Here is an 18,686-nt window from a genome sequence, read left to right on the forward strand (position 1 = left end):
GAGCCTGGCAGGCTACAGTCCAGGGGATCTCAAAGAGTCGGACACAACTGAGTGTCTAACACCTTTACTTTTCACTTTTTTCTTCACTTTATTTTGCTTAGGGTTTGACATTTACTGCTGCAACTCATGTTGTGTTTGCTGAGTTGTACTGGGACCCTGGACATATAAAACAAGCAGAAGACCGTGCTCACCGGATTGGACAGTGCAGTTCTGTGAATATTCACTACCTTATTGCAAATGGGACTCTAGACACCCTTATGTGGGGAATGTTGAATCGTAAGGTAAAGTTTGAATTTAAACCAGGTTACCAACTTACTCATTATTATCCATAGCTTGTATGAGTTAAGAGGCTGAGTTTTGGTGTTTTCAGGCAAAGCATATATATGTACACTAAGATATTGATGTTGAGAGACCAAGTCCAGAAAAGGCTTCAGTTGGTAATACTTTACCTGCTGTCCTTGGTAATAAGAGAGAGACATGAATTTACATGTGTTCCTATTGTCTTCCAAGTCCTTCTCTACCATTTTACAGGCCAGAGGAGGATGAGCTAGTAAGGAAACAAAACATTTTCAAACCCCAAGTCCTTTTTGTAAGCTGAGAACATACACTTTCTCAAAAGGATTCTTGAACCTTGAGTGATTCTTGATCGCTAAAGCCCATGATATGTTGAAAAAATAAGGTTTGCTTTATTGGATTGCTTGTGACTTAAATGCAAAACGAGGTTACTGCTTAGTAAATGTCACCTGTGAGGCAACCTGTCGTAAAATCTATATGCTTTTCTATCTTACAGGCTCAGATTACAGGAAGCACACTGAATGGGAGGAAGGAAAAACTTCAGGCCGAGGAGGGTGATAAAGAAAAATGGGATTTCCTGCAGTTTGCTGAAGCTTGGACTCCAAATGAAAGGTCTGAAGAGCTGAGGGATGAAATGTTGTTCACTCATGTAAGATTATATTCTTTTCTATTTTTTTTAATAACATGAAACTATGACTTTATCATATATTGTTTTAAATAGCAGTTTTCAATTGTTCATGCTATTGAAAGGAGTCTCCATGTAAAAGTGGAAAAGCTCTGAGAACTAAAGGATGAGTTTGATATAAGGAAGCTGCAAGAGTGGTTTGTATTTTTCAACAGTAATAGATCAGTGCTCACTGTTCAGCTCCTTAGGAAAACAAGCCAAGTAGAATTCTTGCCTTCAGGAGAAAATATGGGAGACTATCTCTGAGACCCTGAGGGTAGGGAAAGATATATTAAATTTGCCACAAAAAGTGACATAAGTCTCATACTCAGTTAAGGTATTTTGCATTACAGTGTTCAAAGTATATAACTTTATACAATTCAGTTAGTAAAACAAACAAGCTAGTAGAAAAAATAGGCAAACAATGTGAGCATAAGAGGAGACTGGCCTGAATAGACAAAACATGAAGAGAAACTAGCTCTCCAAAATAAGACAAATTTATAAAGGTACCCTTTTCTCTTTATAATTAGCATGTAATCTATGGTGTGGTACTTTGAGATCACATGACTATTACTGTTCCCAAAACCTTTCACGCTGCAGTTTTAGTATTCATTGATCTCTGCCTGAAGCAGTTTTGAAATCGTGATTTTTTGAATTCCATCATTGCTTCTTCATTAGCTGGCATTTTTCTGTAAAGAAAAACTTCTCATTTCCTCCTTTTAAAAAAGTATCACTATGAACTTGGGATTCTGTTATTCTTTAGTGTGTTATAATCTTGGCCTTTTTTTTTTAAATCTGGCTGGAGGAAGCACCTTTATTTTATCTTATTGGGTTTTTGTTGTTGTTTGGAGTTTTTAATTGAAGAATAGTTGGTTTACAATATTTGAGTTCGTCTCAGATGTACTGCAAAGTGATTCAGTTTTGTGTTTTTTTCAGATTATTTCCCATTATAGGTTACTATAAGATATTGAATAATTCCCTGTGATATACAGTAGGACTTTTTGGTTATCTATTTTATGTAGAGTAGTTTATGTCTGTGAAAATTATCCCGTACTCCTAGTTTATTCCTCCCCACCCCCTTTCCCCTTTGGTAACCATAAGGTTGTTTTCTGTGTGTGTGTCTATTTCTGCTTTGTAAGTAAGTTCAGTTGTATCATATTTTAGAGTCCTTATAAGTGATTGCATGTGATACTTGTCTTTCTCTGACTTCATTTGATAATCTCCAGGTTCATCCACATTGCTGCAAATGGCATAATTTCATTCTTTTTTATGGCTGAGGTGTATTGCTATGTTTATCTATCCATATATCTATCTGTACCACAGCTTCTTTATCCATTCCTCTGTCTATGAACATTTGGTTGCTTCCATGTCTTGGCTATTGTAAATAGTGCTGCATGGTGTGCATGGATCTTTTAGAATTAGAGTTTTCTCCAGATACATGCCCTGAAGTGGGATTTGGGGATTTGAAGTGGGATCATATGGTAACTCCATTTTTAGTTTTTTGAGGAATCACCATACTGATTTTTCCTTAGTGACTGCACCAATTTACATTTCCAATAACAGTGCACAAGGGTTCTGTTTTCTCCACACCCTTTCCAGCATTTATTATGTGTAGACTTTTTGATGATGGCCATTCTGACTGGTTGTGAGATGATACCTCATTGTGGTTTTGACTTATATTCTATAATAATTAGTGATGTTGCACTGCAGCTCAAGCATTTTTATGGGACCCAACAATTTTTATTTTTTACCAGGATCCATTTCCTGGTGCATTTGCCCAAACATATGTGCTGGACATGCAGACTCCTTTGTTAGACCTTAAGCATGCTATGGAACTGCTATGGGCCTTAGATCCACATACACAGATTAGAATATTACTTACTTCATAAGTTGTCGGCATTAAGTGACAGATATTGTATGAGAGAGAGCTTAGCCTAGTTCTAATACTTGGTAAATACTCAGCTAATGGGCAAAACAAAAGCAAACAAAGAGACAAAAAAAACCAACAACTTTCTTTTTCCAAATCAACTATATTTTGTCAAGTGTTCCGGACGTGTATCACACAGACCCTGTCAAGAGGCAATGTAAAGAATTAGTAGAGCAGAATAATAACAGCAAAGACCCTGGTGCTGGTCTGCCTGGTTCAAATCCTTTCTCGAGCACTAATTGGGGATCTTGGGAAGTCAGTTAGCTTCTGTGTGCCTTAGTTTCCATTTATTATTTATATATATATACACCACCTATAAGTGATATCATTTGATATTTGTCTTTCTCTGACTTACTTCACTTAGTATGATCATCTCTAGGTTCATTCATGTTGCTGCCAATGACATTATTTCATTCTTTTTTTCATTAAAAAAATTTTTTTTACAGTACGTTAAATTTACTCATAAAAACATTCTTAAAATGTATAATTTTTCCATTTTAACAAAGCATAATAAAACATAAAACCCCCCAAAACAGAACAGTTGACATTTACAATTCAAAATCAAATTAGCAGGATATTAAATATTTATAAACTGTATCTTTTAAAAATATTTGTAAAGTTGCATGCAATTTTGTAGAATTGACATAAAAGAATGGCCCAAAAATGGGAGAATTTTCCTTCATTCTTAAAAAGAGAATATGTCCAATAGAAGCTGTGAAGATTCCTGAGTACACAAGGTATTCCATTGTGTGTATGTGTTTATGTATGACACATCTTAAACCAATCATCTGTTGATGGGCATTTGTGTTGCTTCCATGTCTTGGCTATTGTAAATAGTGCTGCAGATACACTGGAGTACATGTATCTTTTCTAGTTAGAGTTTTCTTTTTTCCTGGATACATGCCTAGGAGTGGGATTTAGGGTTTATTATTTGCAGACTTTTTTAATGATGGCGGTTCTGACTGGTATGAGTTAATACCTCATTCCTATAACCAAAATAGTTTCATTGCAAGGAATACATTCTTCTGCATATATATAAGGATACATGTACAAAAATGTGTACTCAGTGATCCTTTTTGGAATGCAAAAAATTGGAAACAACCAAAATGTCCGTCAGTAGGACAATGGCTACATCAATTGTCACAAGATCCTACTTAGAAGTTAACATGAATGACTTAGGTTCATATGTATGAACATGAGCATATTTTGAAAACATGATGTTATTTTTTTAATGCACAGCACACACAAACACACAAATAATATTATGTATTTGTGAATACATATATATAAAAATAAAATATGTAAACATAGATTGGAAGAATTCGTATTAAATTTATTGCCTCTGAAAGAGAAGAATGAGTCTAAGGAAGACTAAAAGTGTGGCAGCAGCTTTATAAGAAGTATTTTATTTTAAAAAAAGTATCAGAAGTAAATATTACAATGTTAGTATCTGTAAATTTTGAATGATGGGTATATGGATATTTGTTATATTGTCTGTACAATAACAAATGCTATTTGGAGGCCATACAGAAACTGAATAAGAGATAAGATATTAGAGGAACATATAGTCATTCAGACTGTCTTTTTCCTAGCTCTTCTGGTTCAAAGTGGTATGAGAGTTAATGGGGAGTTTAATTGTAATTTTTGAAAGAATTGATCCACTATTATAGGAATGAAACTGAAGTCTGTACACATTTTCTCATAATGCAAAATTAAAAATTTAATCTCAAGTTTAGTTCCATAAAACACGTAATGTTTTTTATGTGGAACCCTATTACATTTTTTTGTATGCTATTTGGAGGGCTAGTACATTTTTCTTTTCTAGGATACCAGAATGCCATTCTGTCACATTTGTTTTAAGAAAAAAAGAATTATTTCCAAGATATTTTTCTCTTATTTTAAAAACTACTTTTATTTTAGTAGTGTTTATTATGTTGTATTTTGGTCTGTAAAAATCAATAGATATGCTAGATATTTTAAAAATATATAACTAAAACCATGATTTGTAGCTGTTTTTTTTCCTCTAAAATTTCCTGTTGAACTATGTCTGAGTTCCTTCCTAAGATAAATATTAAGAACTTGAAACACATGTTCCCACATATATATATATCTGTTTATTGTTTTTAGGTGTCTCCAAAGAAAATTATGTATCTGTGTACAAAGTTAAAACAAAAATCACCTATAACTCTTAGCAAATCTTGCTTTTCTTGAATTAGGTGTTTATCTTTCAAAAGATTAGTGTTAACTCACACAGATTTCTCAATGCATGCCTTTTACACAGATGGTTTTGTATAGATGGGAATCTTATAATGTGAAGAGACCATTTTATTCGATTTGCTTTGTTTTGCTTTGTATTTGTTTCCTTGTTTGTTGGCCAAGGTGTGAAGTGTGTTTTAAAGGACCTTAGGTGAGGTAGCTGGTTATCCCTTTGTCTTTATACCCTCCAGCTTCATGCATCTTAAGAAATGTTCAATTTGTTGAGAGATCCTAAGGAAATTTAACCAACATGTTCTTCTGAGTGCTGCCAAAATTTCAGCATTTCCTATGGGAATTTTTCTATTTATACTGATGTCTTTCGGATCCTTTTTTAAAGCCTTTTTAAAAAAAGTTGCCTACATTTAGCATTTTTAGGATACTTCCAATTATAGCGATTAAACTTTGCCAAATTAACTTTGCCCACTGTCATCAAAAACTTGTTTAACTGAAATGTTGATAACAGTTCTAATTGGATGGTTTTTAATAGCTTATGAATATTTCTGTAGTGTCAGCATTTTAAGGAATGTTCATTTTATCTCTGTCCCAGTGTGTGACTGTTGCATCTGGAGGTTAGAGTTGGGGCAAAGAAGAAGGACCTCCCAAGGCTAGAGGAATAGATTGTGTGTGTTAGTGTGAGACTTGCCCAGGCTGTCAGCTTTAGAGTAAGGGAGACTGAGATGCTTCGAGGAGCAGAGAGGGAACCTGCAGGGCAGAGAGAGGATGAACCGAGACAGGAAGAGTCAGGAGCCCCAGCTCCCTGGGTCCCTGGTTCGCCACAGTCTTCTTAACTCTTACAGTTCATCACGTTCAAAACATTGTGGACTCTAAAAATGATTTTTAGAAACCCAGTGAATGTGGTACATTTGACAGATTGGTCTCCAGTGAATTGGATTTCAGATAGACTGACATTTAGCATGTGAAAGTGTTAGTTGTTCATTTGTGTCCGACTCTTTGCGACCCCATGGACTGTAACCCGCCAGGCTCCTCTGTCCATGGAATTCTCTAGGTAAGAATACTGGAGTGGGTAGACATTCCCTTCTCCAGGGGATTTTCCTGACCGAGGAATTGAACCGGGACTCCTGAATTGCAGTCAGATTCTTTACTGTCTAAGCCACCTTGGCTTAGTCTTTAGCATATGGGCTTTTGGCAGATTGGTTCTCTGTGGATTGATGTAGAGCTAATATTAGTATGATTATGGGTCCTGGGTACAGGGAGATCTGTGATTGGGAAGAAGAGGAGGAAAATGAAAGAATATTTTCCTGGACAGAATTTTTATATTAGTTCTGTTCTTCCTTGTCTTGTTTCTCCCCTGGTGTTCATTCAGAATGAGATTGGCATTATCTTTGTCTGGCTCCTCTCTTAATCAGAATACTTTGTCACAGAACTCAGCTTATTAAAAATGTATGGAACCAGGGCTAGCACTATACCAGTGTATATGGGTATAAGTGTACTGGCTGTTAAATGTTAAGTATTTGATAACAGTAAATAGCCATGTCTTCAGTCCCTTCATTGTACTCCCTCACCCACCTGGACCTCCCCGTGATCCTTCACAGCCTTGGCCTCAAGGACTCTGGTTAATACCTCCGCTGTAGCTGTTATTAAGTATTTAAATAACACTCTGCATAAAATTAATCCATATAAATGTATGAGTCACAGTTCTTTACCCATCCTAGAAATATTTACATTTTTAAAAGATTATTTATTAACCCAAATGAAGCTCAAATTGAAGTCCAACTCAAATGAAAAGAAGTAATTTTACCACCACGAAGAAGGACGACTTTGCACAGCCCAGCTGGCTGTCCCTTCAGTAACCAGTTCCTTCTAGAGGCCATCACCAAGGTCACTGTCTCAGATAGGATCCACTTTCACAAGCTTCTTCCTTTCTTCTACACCTTCTTCTACATGCATGACTTCTCAGTTCTCTTGGTTTTGCAGTGTTTCAATTTTCCTACATTGGCTTCCAAGGAGTGATAAAGTAGGGCATCTCCAGATGGAAGGCGAGAAAGGTATGGGCTATAGTAGTCTATATTGTCATTTCCAAGCAATTAAAGGCTGTTTCTGGATAAAATAGAATGAGTGGAGTAATCATATAGGAAGCCTGCCTCTATAATTTTCATTTTCTCCTGCCATCATCTCATGGGTATCCCTTGCTTTAGCAACAGCTCTGGGAAATTGGGCCCTTCCCTTCACCTCTTCTTTTCCCATCCTCTTTTGGCTCTTAATGGATAAGAGCCAGCAGCATCATTTATCCAGCTATTTAAGTCCCTAAATCACTAGATGGCTCCTGAGGTACCTTTCATTCATTATATATGTATACAAAATAAAGTATCCGAAGAGAAACTTGGTGCATGAGAGATTCACAGATAAGCAGAAGAAAGGACTCTAACTTCATATGGGTAACAAATCCAGCTCCTGCTTAGGATAATCTTCTTTGGGCTTGGTTTCTCTTCTCCAAATCTCACTAAGCCCGCATGTGCATGCTCAGTCATGTCCGACTCTTTTGTGACCCCATGGACTGTAGCCCCTCCAGTCTCCTCTGTCTATGGGTTTCTCCAGGCAAGAATACTAGAGTGGGTTCACATTTCCTCCTCCAGGGGATCTTCCTGACCCAGGGATCAAACCCAGGTCTCCTGCATTGCAGGCGAATTCTTTACTATCTGAGCCACTTGGGAAGCCCCACTGAGCCAGAGCTGCTTCCATTTCATTATTTCAGACAGCAGTTCTCTTTCCATTGTGGAATAGATCTCCAGACAGTTTCCAAGTTCAGTCACACTATAGTCTCTGCTTTCCCTCAGCCATTGTTTTCATTTTGTAGGCTTTTAGCTCAACGTCTCCTAATTCTTTCTCCTCACTAGCCTCTCCCTGATTGTCTAATCTTTCTTTCCTTGCCATAGAACTTGCATCATTGACCTGGCTCACGCCCTGCCTTTTCTCTGTCATAGTCATCAAGTCCCCTGGTCTGCTGTCCTCAAGGCCATCTAGAATGTCCTTCACCCAAGGCAAATTTACATTTGCATTAAAACACCCATATTTACATTAAAAATATATAGAATGCTTACCAGTCTGCTGAGAAAAAATTCTATGGAACTGAAAAAGAGAGCTCTTTAGCACACTGAAATTTAAAAATATGCACTCCAAATTCAAAACAAACTCTACATTTTTTGTTAAATGCCAACATTGCAGCAAAATATTTGGTTTGTTGACCTAAGAACTGCAAATAAGAAATCATGTCATACATATAAAAAATTACTTTGTTTCCCACATACTGTCTAGTTGGAAAAAAATGGTGACAGCGAAAAAGAAAATTGATCACAGGAGCTCTATATTCATGAAGTATAAATCATTCTTATCCAAAAATCTCTTGTTTCTCAGTATGCTAAAGCACTACTTTCTTGAAGGTAACACATCTTAAATTAGAATATTTATTTAATATGTATTTTAGAATTCAAGCCACTATGATAGTAAACATGATGTAATTAGTTTGCATAATAGCCTAATAATAAGGACAAGAGGGTAGCCTCATTACTGTGGAAACATATAAATATCTCTGTCACAGCTTACATCACATAGTGCTATTATTAGGTATTTTTCTTGTTTGCCTTTGTAACTTCATTTCACTCAGTGATAATAATTAACATGTACTGTACTGAGTATTCCAAGCCCTTAAAAACTCATGACTTTGTTTAACATTGAGGGCTGTACCAGAGGCAGATAATATTACCCTGCCCCAATAAAGCTCAGAAAGATTAAAGATCACCTGCCTAGGTTCATGTAGCCGGTAAGTAGCAGAGTTTGGATTTGAACTCAGGGCTTTCAGCTGCAAAGTCTACCTTCATAACCTTGCCAAATTATACTAGATGCATTAGCCCATTGTGGATCCCCAATTATTTGTGGAACGAAAAGAAAACTGAAATTCAGTTCTGTTAGCCAGTGTTTATAGGATGTGTACTACTGTTATGGACCAGGGTTTTTTGCCTCCTTAATTAACAGAAATTGATCAGAGACCAGAGAAAAAGGTCAGGCAAAGCTTTATTGGGGCCCCTACTGCAGTACAAGGGAGCAAGAATATACAACAGGTTCCCTTGCTAGCTGTCCTATTCAGGAGGAGCAAGCTGGTTCCTTCCTTGGAGTGAGAATAGGGGTGTGTCCAGAGGTTTGGCTGGAGGGGTGGCTTAGGTAGTTTGCTCGCCCGTTTGGTAGTATTGAGTACAGGGGGCATGCACAATACCCTGCTTTTGCTCCCAACACCCAGTTTTTGCTCCTGGCTCTTCAGAAGTAGCAGTTGTGTTGTTTGGTGTTTTTGTATCCTTTGGTCCATAATTTGCCCCAACTGCACAGTACACACAGTTATTTTTAGTCCCTTGTAGTTTCTTTGTATTTTGTTGCTCAAGGAGCCATTTGCCCAGCTGCAAGCGCTGCAGCAAAGGGTCCCAGGCCCCACCGTCTCTCCTACCACAGGGCATTCAAAGATTATTCATTATATAAACATTTATTAAGATTGTTATGTATAACTGTTTAACTTTGCTGTACAGCAAAACTTAATACTATAAATATATACAAATCAACCATACCCCAATAAAAATTAATTAAAAAAATGATTATATGAAATTCAAATCAAAAACCATGAATACCACTTCACACCCACTAGAATGACTAAAATTAAGAGAGACGTGTATTGGCACAGATAGAACTATTAGGAATGGAAAATGGTGTAGCCATTTTGAAAAACAGCCTGACAGTTTCTTAAAGTGTGAAAACACAAATTTAATGTATGACCCAGCAATTCTACTTCTAAGGGAATTGAAAACATATATCCACATAAAATCTTGTATGTAAATGTCATAGCAGCATGACTCATTATAGCCAGAAGTTGAGAATAGTCCAAATGTCTATCAGTTGATGAACAGATAAACAAAATATGGTGTGTGTGTGTGTGTGTGTTAGTTGCTCAGTCCTGTCCAACTCTTTGTGATCCCATGAACTGTAGTTCTCCAGGCACCTCTATTCATGGAATTCTTCGGGCAAGAATGCTGGAGTTGGTAGCTATTTCCTTCTCCAGGGATCTTCCCAACCCAGGGATCGAACCCAGGTCTCTTGCATTGCAGGAAGATTCTTTATTGTCTTAGCTGCTGGGGAAGCCCTATACATATGTGTATATATCCATCCATACAATGGAATCTTATTCAGCCATAAAAAGGAGTGGAGTTCTGATGCATGCTATAACATAGCTGAACCCTGAAAATGTTATACTAAGTGAAAGAAGACAAACACAAAAGACCATATATTATTTGGTCCCATTTATATTTTGTGGCCAGAATAGGCAAGTCCATAGAGATACAAAATAGATTAGTGGTTACCAGGGTCTTAAGAGAGAGAGGGACAGAAAGAGACTGCTTACTTGGTTTGGGGTTTCTTTTTGAGAGTGATGGAAGTATTTTACAAGTAAAAAGTGGTGATAGTTACATAATTATACTAAAAGGCACTGAATTGGATACTTTATAAGAGTTAATTAGTAATAGTATATAAATAGATTACATCTCACTACATCTGTTGGTTTAAAAAAAGACTATATCCTAAGTGCAAAGATAAAGAAAACAGCTAACTTTCTTTTGGAGCTTACTCTTTAGCTGGGAGAGATGACTGTAAGTGAATCATTTTAATGCAGTGTAATAAATGTGAAAACAGGCTCTGGGAACACAGGATAGAATAAATAACTACCTGTGGGAAACATCTGAGCTGGATTATGAAGGATGAGATCAAAAGAAATGGGACCCACACACCCACAGGCACCATGATAGTTCCAAGGCCGACAGTAAACATCAAAAAGTGGTATGCCCCAATCCCTGGAAATCCCCAGGCCTTCCCCAAAATAGCTGGAAGACTCCTCCCACTCATTAGCTTATAAAATTACCCAGCCCTATAAAAACTGACAGTCCCATACCCTGGTGCCTCCCTTGCCTTCCAAGATGGCCCACGCCTTGTTTATAGAGTGTGTTCCCTTCACTTAAAAAAATAATAATAAAGAAATGGGTCCTGGTTCAGGCAGAGAAACACTGAAAGCATGCGCCAAAGCCTAGTGATAGGAACAGACATCCTGACAATGGGAATTCCATGCAAATGTGAGCGTATGAGAAATGAGTCGAAGTAGAGGAAGCCTGAAACTTTGGCACTGATCAGATGGAGAGGAGCCCACGCCTGCCCTGCCAGGAAGTTGGACTTTCTCCTAGAAGTAGTGTAGTGTCATCAGAGCCTTTTAAGCAGATGAATAGCATCATCAGATTTGTTTTCTAAAGATACTCCTCATGGCAGTGTGGGAAATGAACAGGAGGGAGATGAGACAGAGGTTCTCAGAGGCAATGGTAATTGGGAAATAGATTATTTCTGCCTCCCTCCCATCCAGTTTGAGTCTGTGGTAAAGGGATTTTCTGTCTCCACTCCTGAGGGCTTTCTCCCCCGACCCCTGGAGGATGAGTTGTTAATCTGGATTTTTTTCAGCCTGAGAACTTGGGGCACAGTTCAGGGCTCGTGCTTCCCAGAGGAATGCTTCTCTTGTGCCGTGTCTCCACCGGAAGCGAGCCCTGTTATCTTCTCTGCTGCTCACTTTGGGGTGAGAAATAGGAAGTCCCATTATGGCCTTGGGTTTTGGCTGGTTTCTTTAATACACCTCTTTACCAAATTTTACTGGGGTGCTTTCAGGCACTTACAGGTCTATTAATAAAGCCAGTTCCTTTGTATTCACAAGGCTATTACCAAATGGAAGTCCCCTTTCTCAGGGACTCCCAGCTGGAGTCTGGGGTACTGAACTCCACCCTGAGCTCCTAACAGTGATAGTGGTAACGGAGAAAGAAAAACTGCAGACATTTCACAGGTAGTATCATCACAGTGCAGCAGGTGCGGGAGAAGTAGAAGGAATTGAAGCAGGCATTTAAAGGAGATTCCATAACTAGAGAGAAGTAGGTAAGGGCAGGACAAATGGAAGCCATAGGAAGTGGTCCAGTTTAGTCTAAAACTGAAGAATCCATAGCAGAGGTGTCTGTGTGCGTGCTTAGTCGAGTCTGACTTTTTATGACTCCACAGGACTGTAGCCCGCCAGGCTCCTCTGTCCATGGGATTCTCCAGGCAGGAATACTGGAGTGGCTTGCCGTTTCCTCCTCCAGGGGATCTCAAACTCGTGTCTTCCCAGGTCTCCTGCAATTGGCAGGCAGATTCTTTACCACTGTGCCACCTGGGAAGCCCCATAACAGAGGATTTCATGTTAATTTGGTAAACAGGGAAGAGCCGAGAGACTGTGATGGTGGAAAGTGAGCAGCTCTGCGGACAGAGTGAAGACCCACTCAGCCCCTCTGGAGTTTGAGGCACCTCTAAACAGCTCTGCTGATGTCTGTGAGGCATTTTGTTTGCTCTGTTTCTTCTGTGCCCGCAGAGAAAACTTGCTGTGCCTAGGTGCGGCTCACTGCCAAAAGTTTAATTAGTGCATGGGAATGGACGTTGTGTGAAATTTGAAAAAGTCATTTCTTTCTTAGGAGAATTTAAATTCATTTTTTCAGTCAGATGATTGAAACTCTACTTTTCTCACTCTATATCGCCTGGCTTGTTTATAAGTGTTAGTGAACTGGCTGTTTAGTTCCAGTTCCAATCATCAATCGTCCACTGTTCTGGAGACCAGCAAGATATCATGGTCACCCGTTTGTAAACTATGGTTTTGTTAATTCTTTGGGGAGCAGGAGAGGACAGACATGAGGCAGTGCTGCTTTCTCCCAGAGCTGCCCTTTGATCAAAGTCTATTAAACCCGACACCAGGGCTTTTGGTGGTGACGTGTGCCGCACTGGAATGGCACCAAGCTTTGAAGTGCTTTATTGGTTTTTTTTTTTTATGAGTTTTACCAGATTTGCTTTTCCTTTCCTTCAGTTCTAATAACTAACTTTTAATCCTGTCATCATGGCAGGGGATTTGTCTCTAAAGAGTAGTTGTTTACCATGGTGCGAAACGGAGCAAATATCTTAGGTCCCTGAACCTTTCAAATAAACACACGCATTTCGCCACCTTAAGCATTTTGCAGGTTTTGTTCCCAGCGCTTCTCACCAAAAGCAATATTTTTTTCTTTTTCTTTTCAAAAACAACATTGAACAAAAGGCAGGGACATAATAACTGAGTGTAAGCTTTATAACTGAGGAGAGGAATATGTTCTTCTGTTTCCTATACTTCTTATTACACGATCATGTTGACTTAACTATATTTTCCCCTAAGCCTTGTGATAAAAATTACTATAAGCTTAGATTACTTTTCCTGTTTAGAATCATGTACTTTTAAGTTTCTTTTTTTTTATCATACATTAAAAAGGTCACTTAATTTAGTTATTTCTTCATAAGGACAGTCATGATGAGTTAAGGCATTTGTCAGTAATTTGTTCCTATACTGTCTCTTCTGAATGCAAGAATGTAGTTATAAAAGACAAAAGACTTCTTAGCTCAATCTTGCTATTAAGTAACAGAGTGTTCCTGAATCATAAAAGCATTGTCTTTCTGTGTTTCTGATATCTTTACCACTGAGAAACGCTGATAACATTAACAAAGTTGGTAATTTTTCGATCATAAATCTGCCAGAAGAGTATGGGTGCTGAGTATATAACTGTCAGTATGGCTGTTGTAACTTGGGGACTCTAGTTTGTTTTGGTGAGCCTGATAAAGTTTGTCCCTCTAAGGAGTCATGTTATTGATTAACTTTTTTTAGAAAATATGCTTACGTGTGGAACATTTTGTTTACAATAATTTCTTATCCCCTTTTATTCAGATGCTTTAATCAGTAGAGCCACCATTCACTTTATGAAAATTAATAGAAAAAGGACAAAAGAAAGGTAATTATATCATCATCTTACTAAAATGCAAGACTTTTGCATTCGTGTTTAATATCTGAGTCTACAAATCTTGTTGAAGGTCATTTCCTTCTTGTTAACCAGACATGTCCCAAATGCTTGCTGGGATAGAAAGCTGATGATGATAGACCCTTGTCTCAGAACATCACGGAGGGTGTGTTTTGTTTTAAGCTAACCTACATGACATTACGCCTTTGAGTCCTGCCGGCACAGCAGTGTCTCCTATCACTCCCCAGTCATTATGATTCATGTGCTCTTTTCTCACCTCATCAGTGGTTTCTCTTTTTTTTTGACTGTGTGAGACTCCTGTGTCATTTGCTCTCTTAAGCTATTCAGAGTCCAGTTAGAGGGACAGATAAATGAGCTCAGTGATGTGTCATGCCTGCACAGAAGTCACACCATTTGGTATTGTTCAAGTTTTTTTTTAAAGTATATATATCAGCTTTTCTTTAATACATAATTTTATTTTTTTATGTTTGGCTATGCTGTGTCTTCGTTGCTGCACCGGCTTCTCTCTAGTTACCATGAGAGGGGGCAACTCTCTAGTTGAGCTGTGCAGGCTTCTCATTGTAATGGCTTCTCATGTTGTGGAGCATGGGCTCTAGGGTACATGGGCTTCACTGGGTGCAGCACATGGTCTCAATAGTTGCAGATCCTGGGCTGTAGAGCACAGGCTCAATAGTTGTGGTGCACAAGCTCAGTTGCTTTGTGGCAGATGGGATCTTCCTGGATCAGGGATCAAACCTATGTCTCCTGCATTGGCAGGCAGATTCTTTACCACTGAGCCAGCCACCAGGGAAGCCCTGGTATTATCCAGTTTTTTTTAAGTATTGAGAGATGTTAGAGAGATTCGCATTAAGAATGTTAAGAGAATTTGTGTATTTGTTTCCACTTAAAAGAGTTTGTTCACCACTCAAATGTACATTCACAAATGAACCCTCAATCTCTCTACAAGAGAAAATTAAGAAATAGATGGAGCTAATCAAACTGCACATGCATTTTCTAATCCAGTGGCTCTTAACTTTTGTCTCGAATCTCTTTGAGATCATAGAGAAAGTAAAGAACTGCTCTCCAAAAATGCACATACAACACAGACAACATTTTACGGACAATTTCAGGGGTTTCTCAGGCTCACTGAAGGCCATCCAAGGTCTTGTGAGAGGCTTGTGGATCCCAAGTCTTAACTCATGTTCAGTAAACCTTTAACCCTTCTCCTTCTAATGCGTGTAATTATCGTCAGGATGTGTCCAGGAGATTTTCTCACCTGTTTCTCTGTGTTAATTTCTGTTTCTCTCTGTTATTTTCAGAGAAACCATACCAGCCAGCTTCATGCCTGATTGTTTAGAAGCTTCAATCTGAAAACATAACTAATAATATGCACCAGGTTTCTAATTGATTATCTCAGATGAAGTCTTGATTATTCCTCTTAAACCTTGTGCTTCTGCCAGCCCTGTGGCCAGGGCACTACCTTGGACCTTCAGTCCACTAGCTGAAACCACATTCATCATTGTCCAATTTAGCTATCACAGCATTCAAGTCTTGTCCTCTCCTTCTTCTAAAATTATACTCCAAATGTATCCTTTGGTTCCCAAAATTATATAAAATGATTCTCTTTCCACCCACTACTCCTTTTCTGGATTTCATATTCTCCAGTCTCTTTATTATTACCCAAGCAGCAGTGGTTTCAAAATAGCCCCTCTGCTGACTACTCCCAGGCACTGTAAGTTAACCCTCCTCCTGGCAGAGACATACAATCAGTTTCCTTTTGCTGTCAGTTACTGCTAACCTTTACTCTCAACCTGCTTCTGATTCATGAGACTTTTTCAAATGCTAGTTTCCAAAACTAGTCATTGCTTACATAGTAAAAGCAGTTCTTTTAAATCAGCTTAAAGAGATCAGATCAAGGAAGCCTAGTGAGCTGCAGTCCATGGGGTTGCAAAGAATCAGACAGGACATAGCAACTGAACAACAAAGATATCAACTGTAAAAGCTGATATTTCAAGGCTCTGAGAATACTTTTTAATGAAAGATTTCTTACGTTTTTGTTTTGCATTGTTTAGAGCATTGTTCTTTTATAAACAAATCTGAAATAATCTTTTGTTTTATCTTTTGGTGGGGAGCTTAAAATGTTTTAGACAACTGGAATCAAATTCTTTGAAATGTAGGAGACAAAAGATGCTGATGTTATTTAAACATTTTTCAGTGGAGGTGACAGTGCCCTGCTTTGTATATTTTATCTTTTGTATTCTTTGTTTTTGACATTTTATTCAGTTATTTAGCTGTTTTATTTGTTCCTCTTTTAAGATGTAAGAGAAGAGTCAGTTGAGGGAGTGGGGTAAGACAGTAAATTGAAAACAAACACATTAACTGGAAGACTCCTTAATCAGTGGTGAAATCCTTAGCACCCTTCTCCTGATCAGCCCCCAGGTCACTGGTAGCCAGTGCTGTATCCTCCAGGAAGGAGATTGGAGGACTCCTTTCTGGAGAAAGTGACTGGACCAAGAGAAGACTATGGAGCCTGAAAGGGATCCCTGGACAAGCAGTCACCGATGACCTTTAGTGAGGTCCCTCACTTGGAGCTTCCATGGCATTTTAGTGTCTTATTTTTAAATGTGACTAGACAAGCCAGGACATGGAAGCAACCTAGATGTCCATCGGCAGACAAATGGATAAGAAAGCTGTGGTACATATACACAATAGAATGTTACTCAGCTATTAAAAAGAATGCATTTGAATCAGTTCTAATGAGGTAGATGAAACTGGAGCCTATTATACAGAGTGAAGTAAGTCAGAAAGAAAAACACCAATACAGTATACTAACGCATATATATATATGGAATTTAGAAAGATGGTAACGATGACCCTATATGCGAGACAGCAAAAGAGACAAGAATGTATAGAACAGTCTTTTGGACTCTGTGGGAGAAGGCGAGGGTGGGATGATTTGAGAGAGTAGCATTGAAACATGTATATTATCATACGTGAAACAGATCGCCAGTCCAGGTTTGATGCATGAGACAGGGTGCTCAGGGCTGGTGCACTGGGGTGACCCTGAGGGATGGGATGGGGAGGAAGGGGGGAGGGGGGTTCAGGATGGGGAACACATGTACATCCATGGCTGATTCATGTCAATGTATGGCAAAAATCACTACAATATTTTAAAGTAATTAGCCTCCAATTAAAATAAATAAATTAATTTATTAAAAAAAAAAAAACACTCCAGTGGGAACATGTCAGTCCCAAACTGACACACTGCTATTTTTAAAATGAGTAACCAACAAGGACCTAAGGTATAGCACAGGGAACTCTGTTCCATGTTAGGTGGCAGCTTGCATGGGAGGGGATTTGGGGGAGAATGGATACATGTGTATGTATGGCTGAATCCCTTTGCTGTCAACCTGAAACTATCACAACACTGTTAATCAGCTATACTCCAATATGAAATAAAAAGTTGAAAAAAAATGTGAATAGACAGTGAAGGTCACCAGGTTTGGAGGAAATCCTCTCATGGGCAAAGCAGAAACCAAAATATGTGAGGACTAGTATGTAAAACAAAATAATAAGGATGTAAAACAAAAAAAAGGATAGACAAGAAGCAGAAACATTGTAATGAGCTGAAGAAAACTCAATATGCCAGCAAATTTAGAAAACTCAGCAGTGGCCACAGGACTGGAAAAGGTCAGTTTTCATTCCAATCCCAAAGAAAGGCAATGCCAAAGAATGTTCAAACTACCACACAATTGCACTCATCTCACATGCTAGCAAAGTAATGCTCAAAATTCTCTGAGCCAGGCTTCAACAGAGGAGCCTGGTGGGCCATAGTCTGTGGAGTCGTAAAAAGTCAGATGTGACTGAACATGCACACAGACACCTCTGCTATGGATTCTTCAGTTTTAGACTAAACTGGAATCACTTCCTATGGCTTCCATTTGTCCCGCCCTTACCTACTTCTCTCTAGTTATGGAATCTCCTTTAAATGCCTGCTTCAATTCCTTCTACTTCTCCCGCACCTGCTGCACTGTGATGATACTACCTGTGAAATGTCTGCAGTTTTTCTTTCTCCGTTACCACTATCACTGTTAGGAGCTCAGGGTGGAGTTCAGTACCCCAGACTCCAGCTGGGAGTCCCTGAGAAAGGGGACTTCCATTTGGTAATAGCCTTGTGAATACAAAGGAACTGGCTTTATTAATAGACCTGTAAGTGCCTGAAAGCACCCCAGTAAAATTTGGTAAAGAGGTGTATTAAAGAAACCAGCCAAAACCCAAGGCCATAAGGGGACTTCCTATTTCTCACCCCAAAGTGAGCAGCAGAGAAGATAACAGGGCTCGCTTCCGGTGGAGACACGGCACAAGAGAAGCATACCTCTGGGAAGCACGAGCCCTGAACTGTGCCCCAAGTTCTCAGGCTGAAAAAAATTCAGATTAACAACTCATCCTCCAGGGGGTGGGGCTGAGCAACTGAACTGAACTGAACTGAAGGAAACAAAAAACCTTCCATTCATATTCACAAGAAGTAAAAGTATTGCACCCACAATACAGGAATGAGGAAAGGGAATAATCAAAGAACAAGGAAAAGCTCTTAGAAAGTGAACCTGTAACATCAGAAAATAATAATGTGACAATGACAAAAAGGAAGATAATGAGGAAATCACACAGAAAGTAGAACAATTAG

The 18,686-nt window shown here is 38.6% G+C and overlaps 1 protein-coding gene across 26 annotated transcripts in view; it reads left to right on the forward strand.

The window, feature by feature from the left end:
* Positions 1-18,686, forward strand: part of ZRANB3 (zinc finger RANBP2-type containing 3) — a 270,266-nt gene that overhangs the window by 218,396 nt on the left and 33,184 nt on the right. For all 26 annotated transcript variants that reach the window (XM_081579194.1, XM_081579188.1, XM_081579182.1 and 23 more), the window contains 2 exons: positions 102-281; positions 791-943. In XM_081579194.1, coding sequence (XP_081435320.1) covers positions 102-281; positions 791-943 — 333 coding nt within the window. The remainder of the gene's footprint in view (positions 1-101; positions 282-790; positions 944-18,686) is intronic.

This window comes from Giraffa tippelskirchi, chromosome 3 (genome assembly GCF_054371585.1).
Source record: "Giraffa tippelskirchi isolate mGirTip1 chromosome 3, T2T-mGirTip1v1.2.pri, whole genome shotgun sequence".
NCBI lineage: Eukaryota > Metazoa > Chordata > Mammalia > Artiodactyla > Giraffidae > Giraffa > Giraffa tippelskirchi.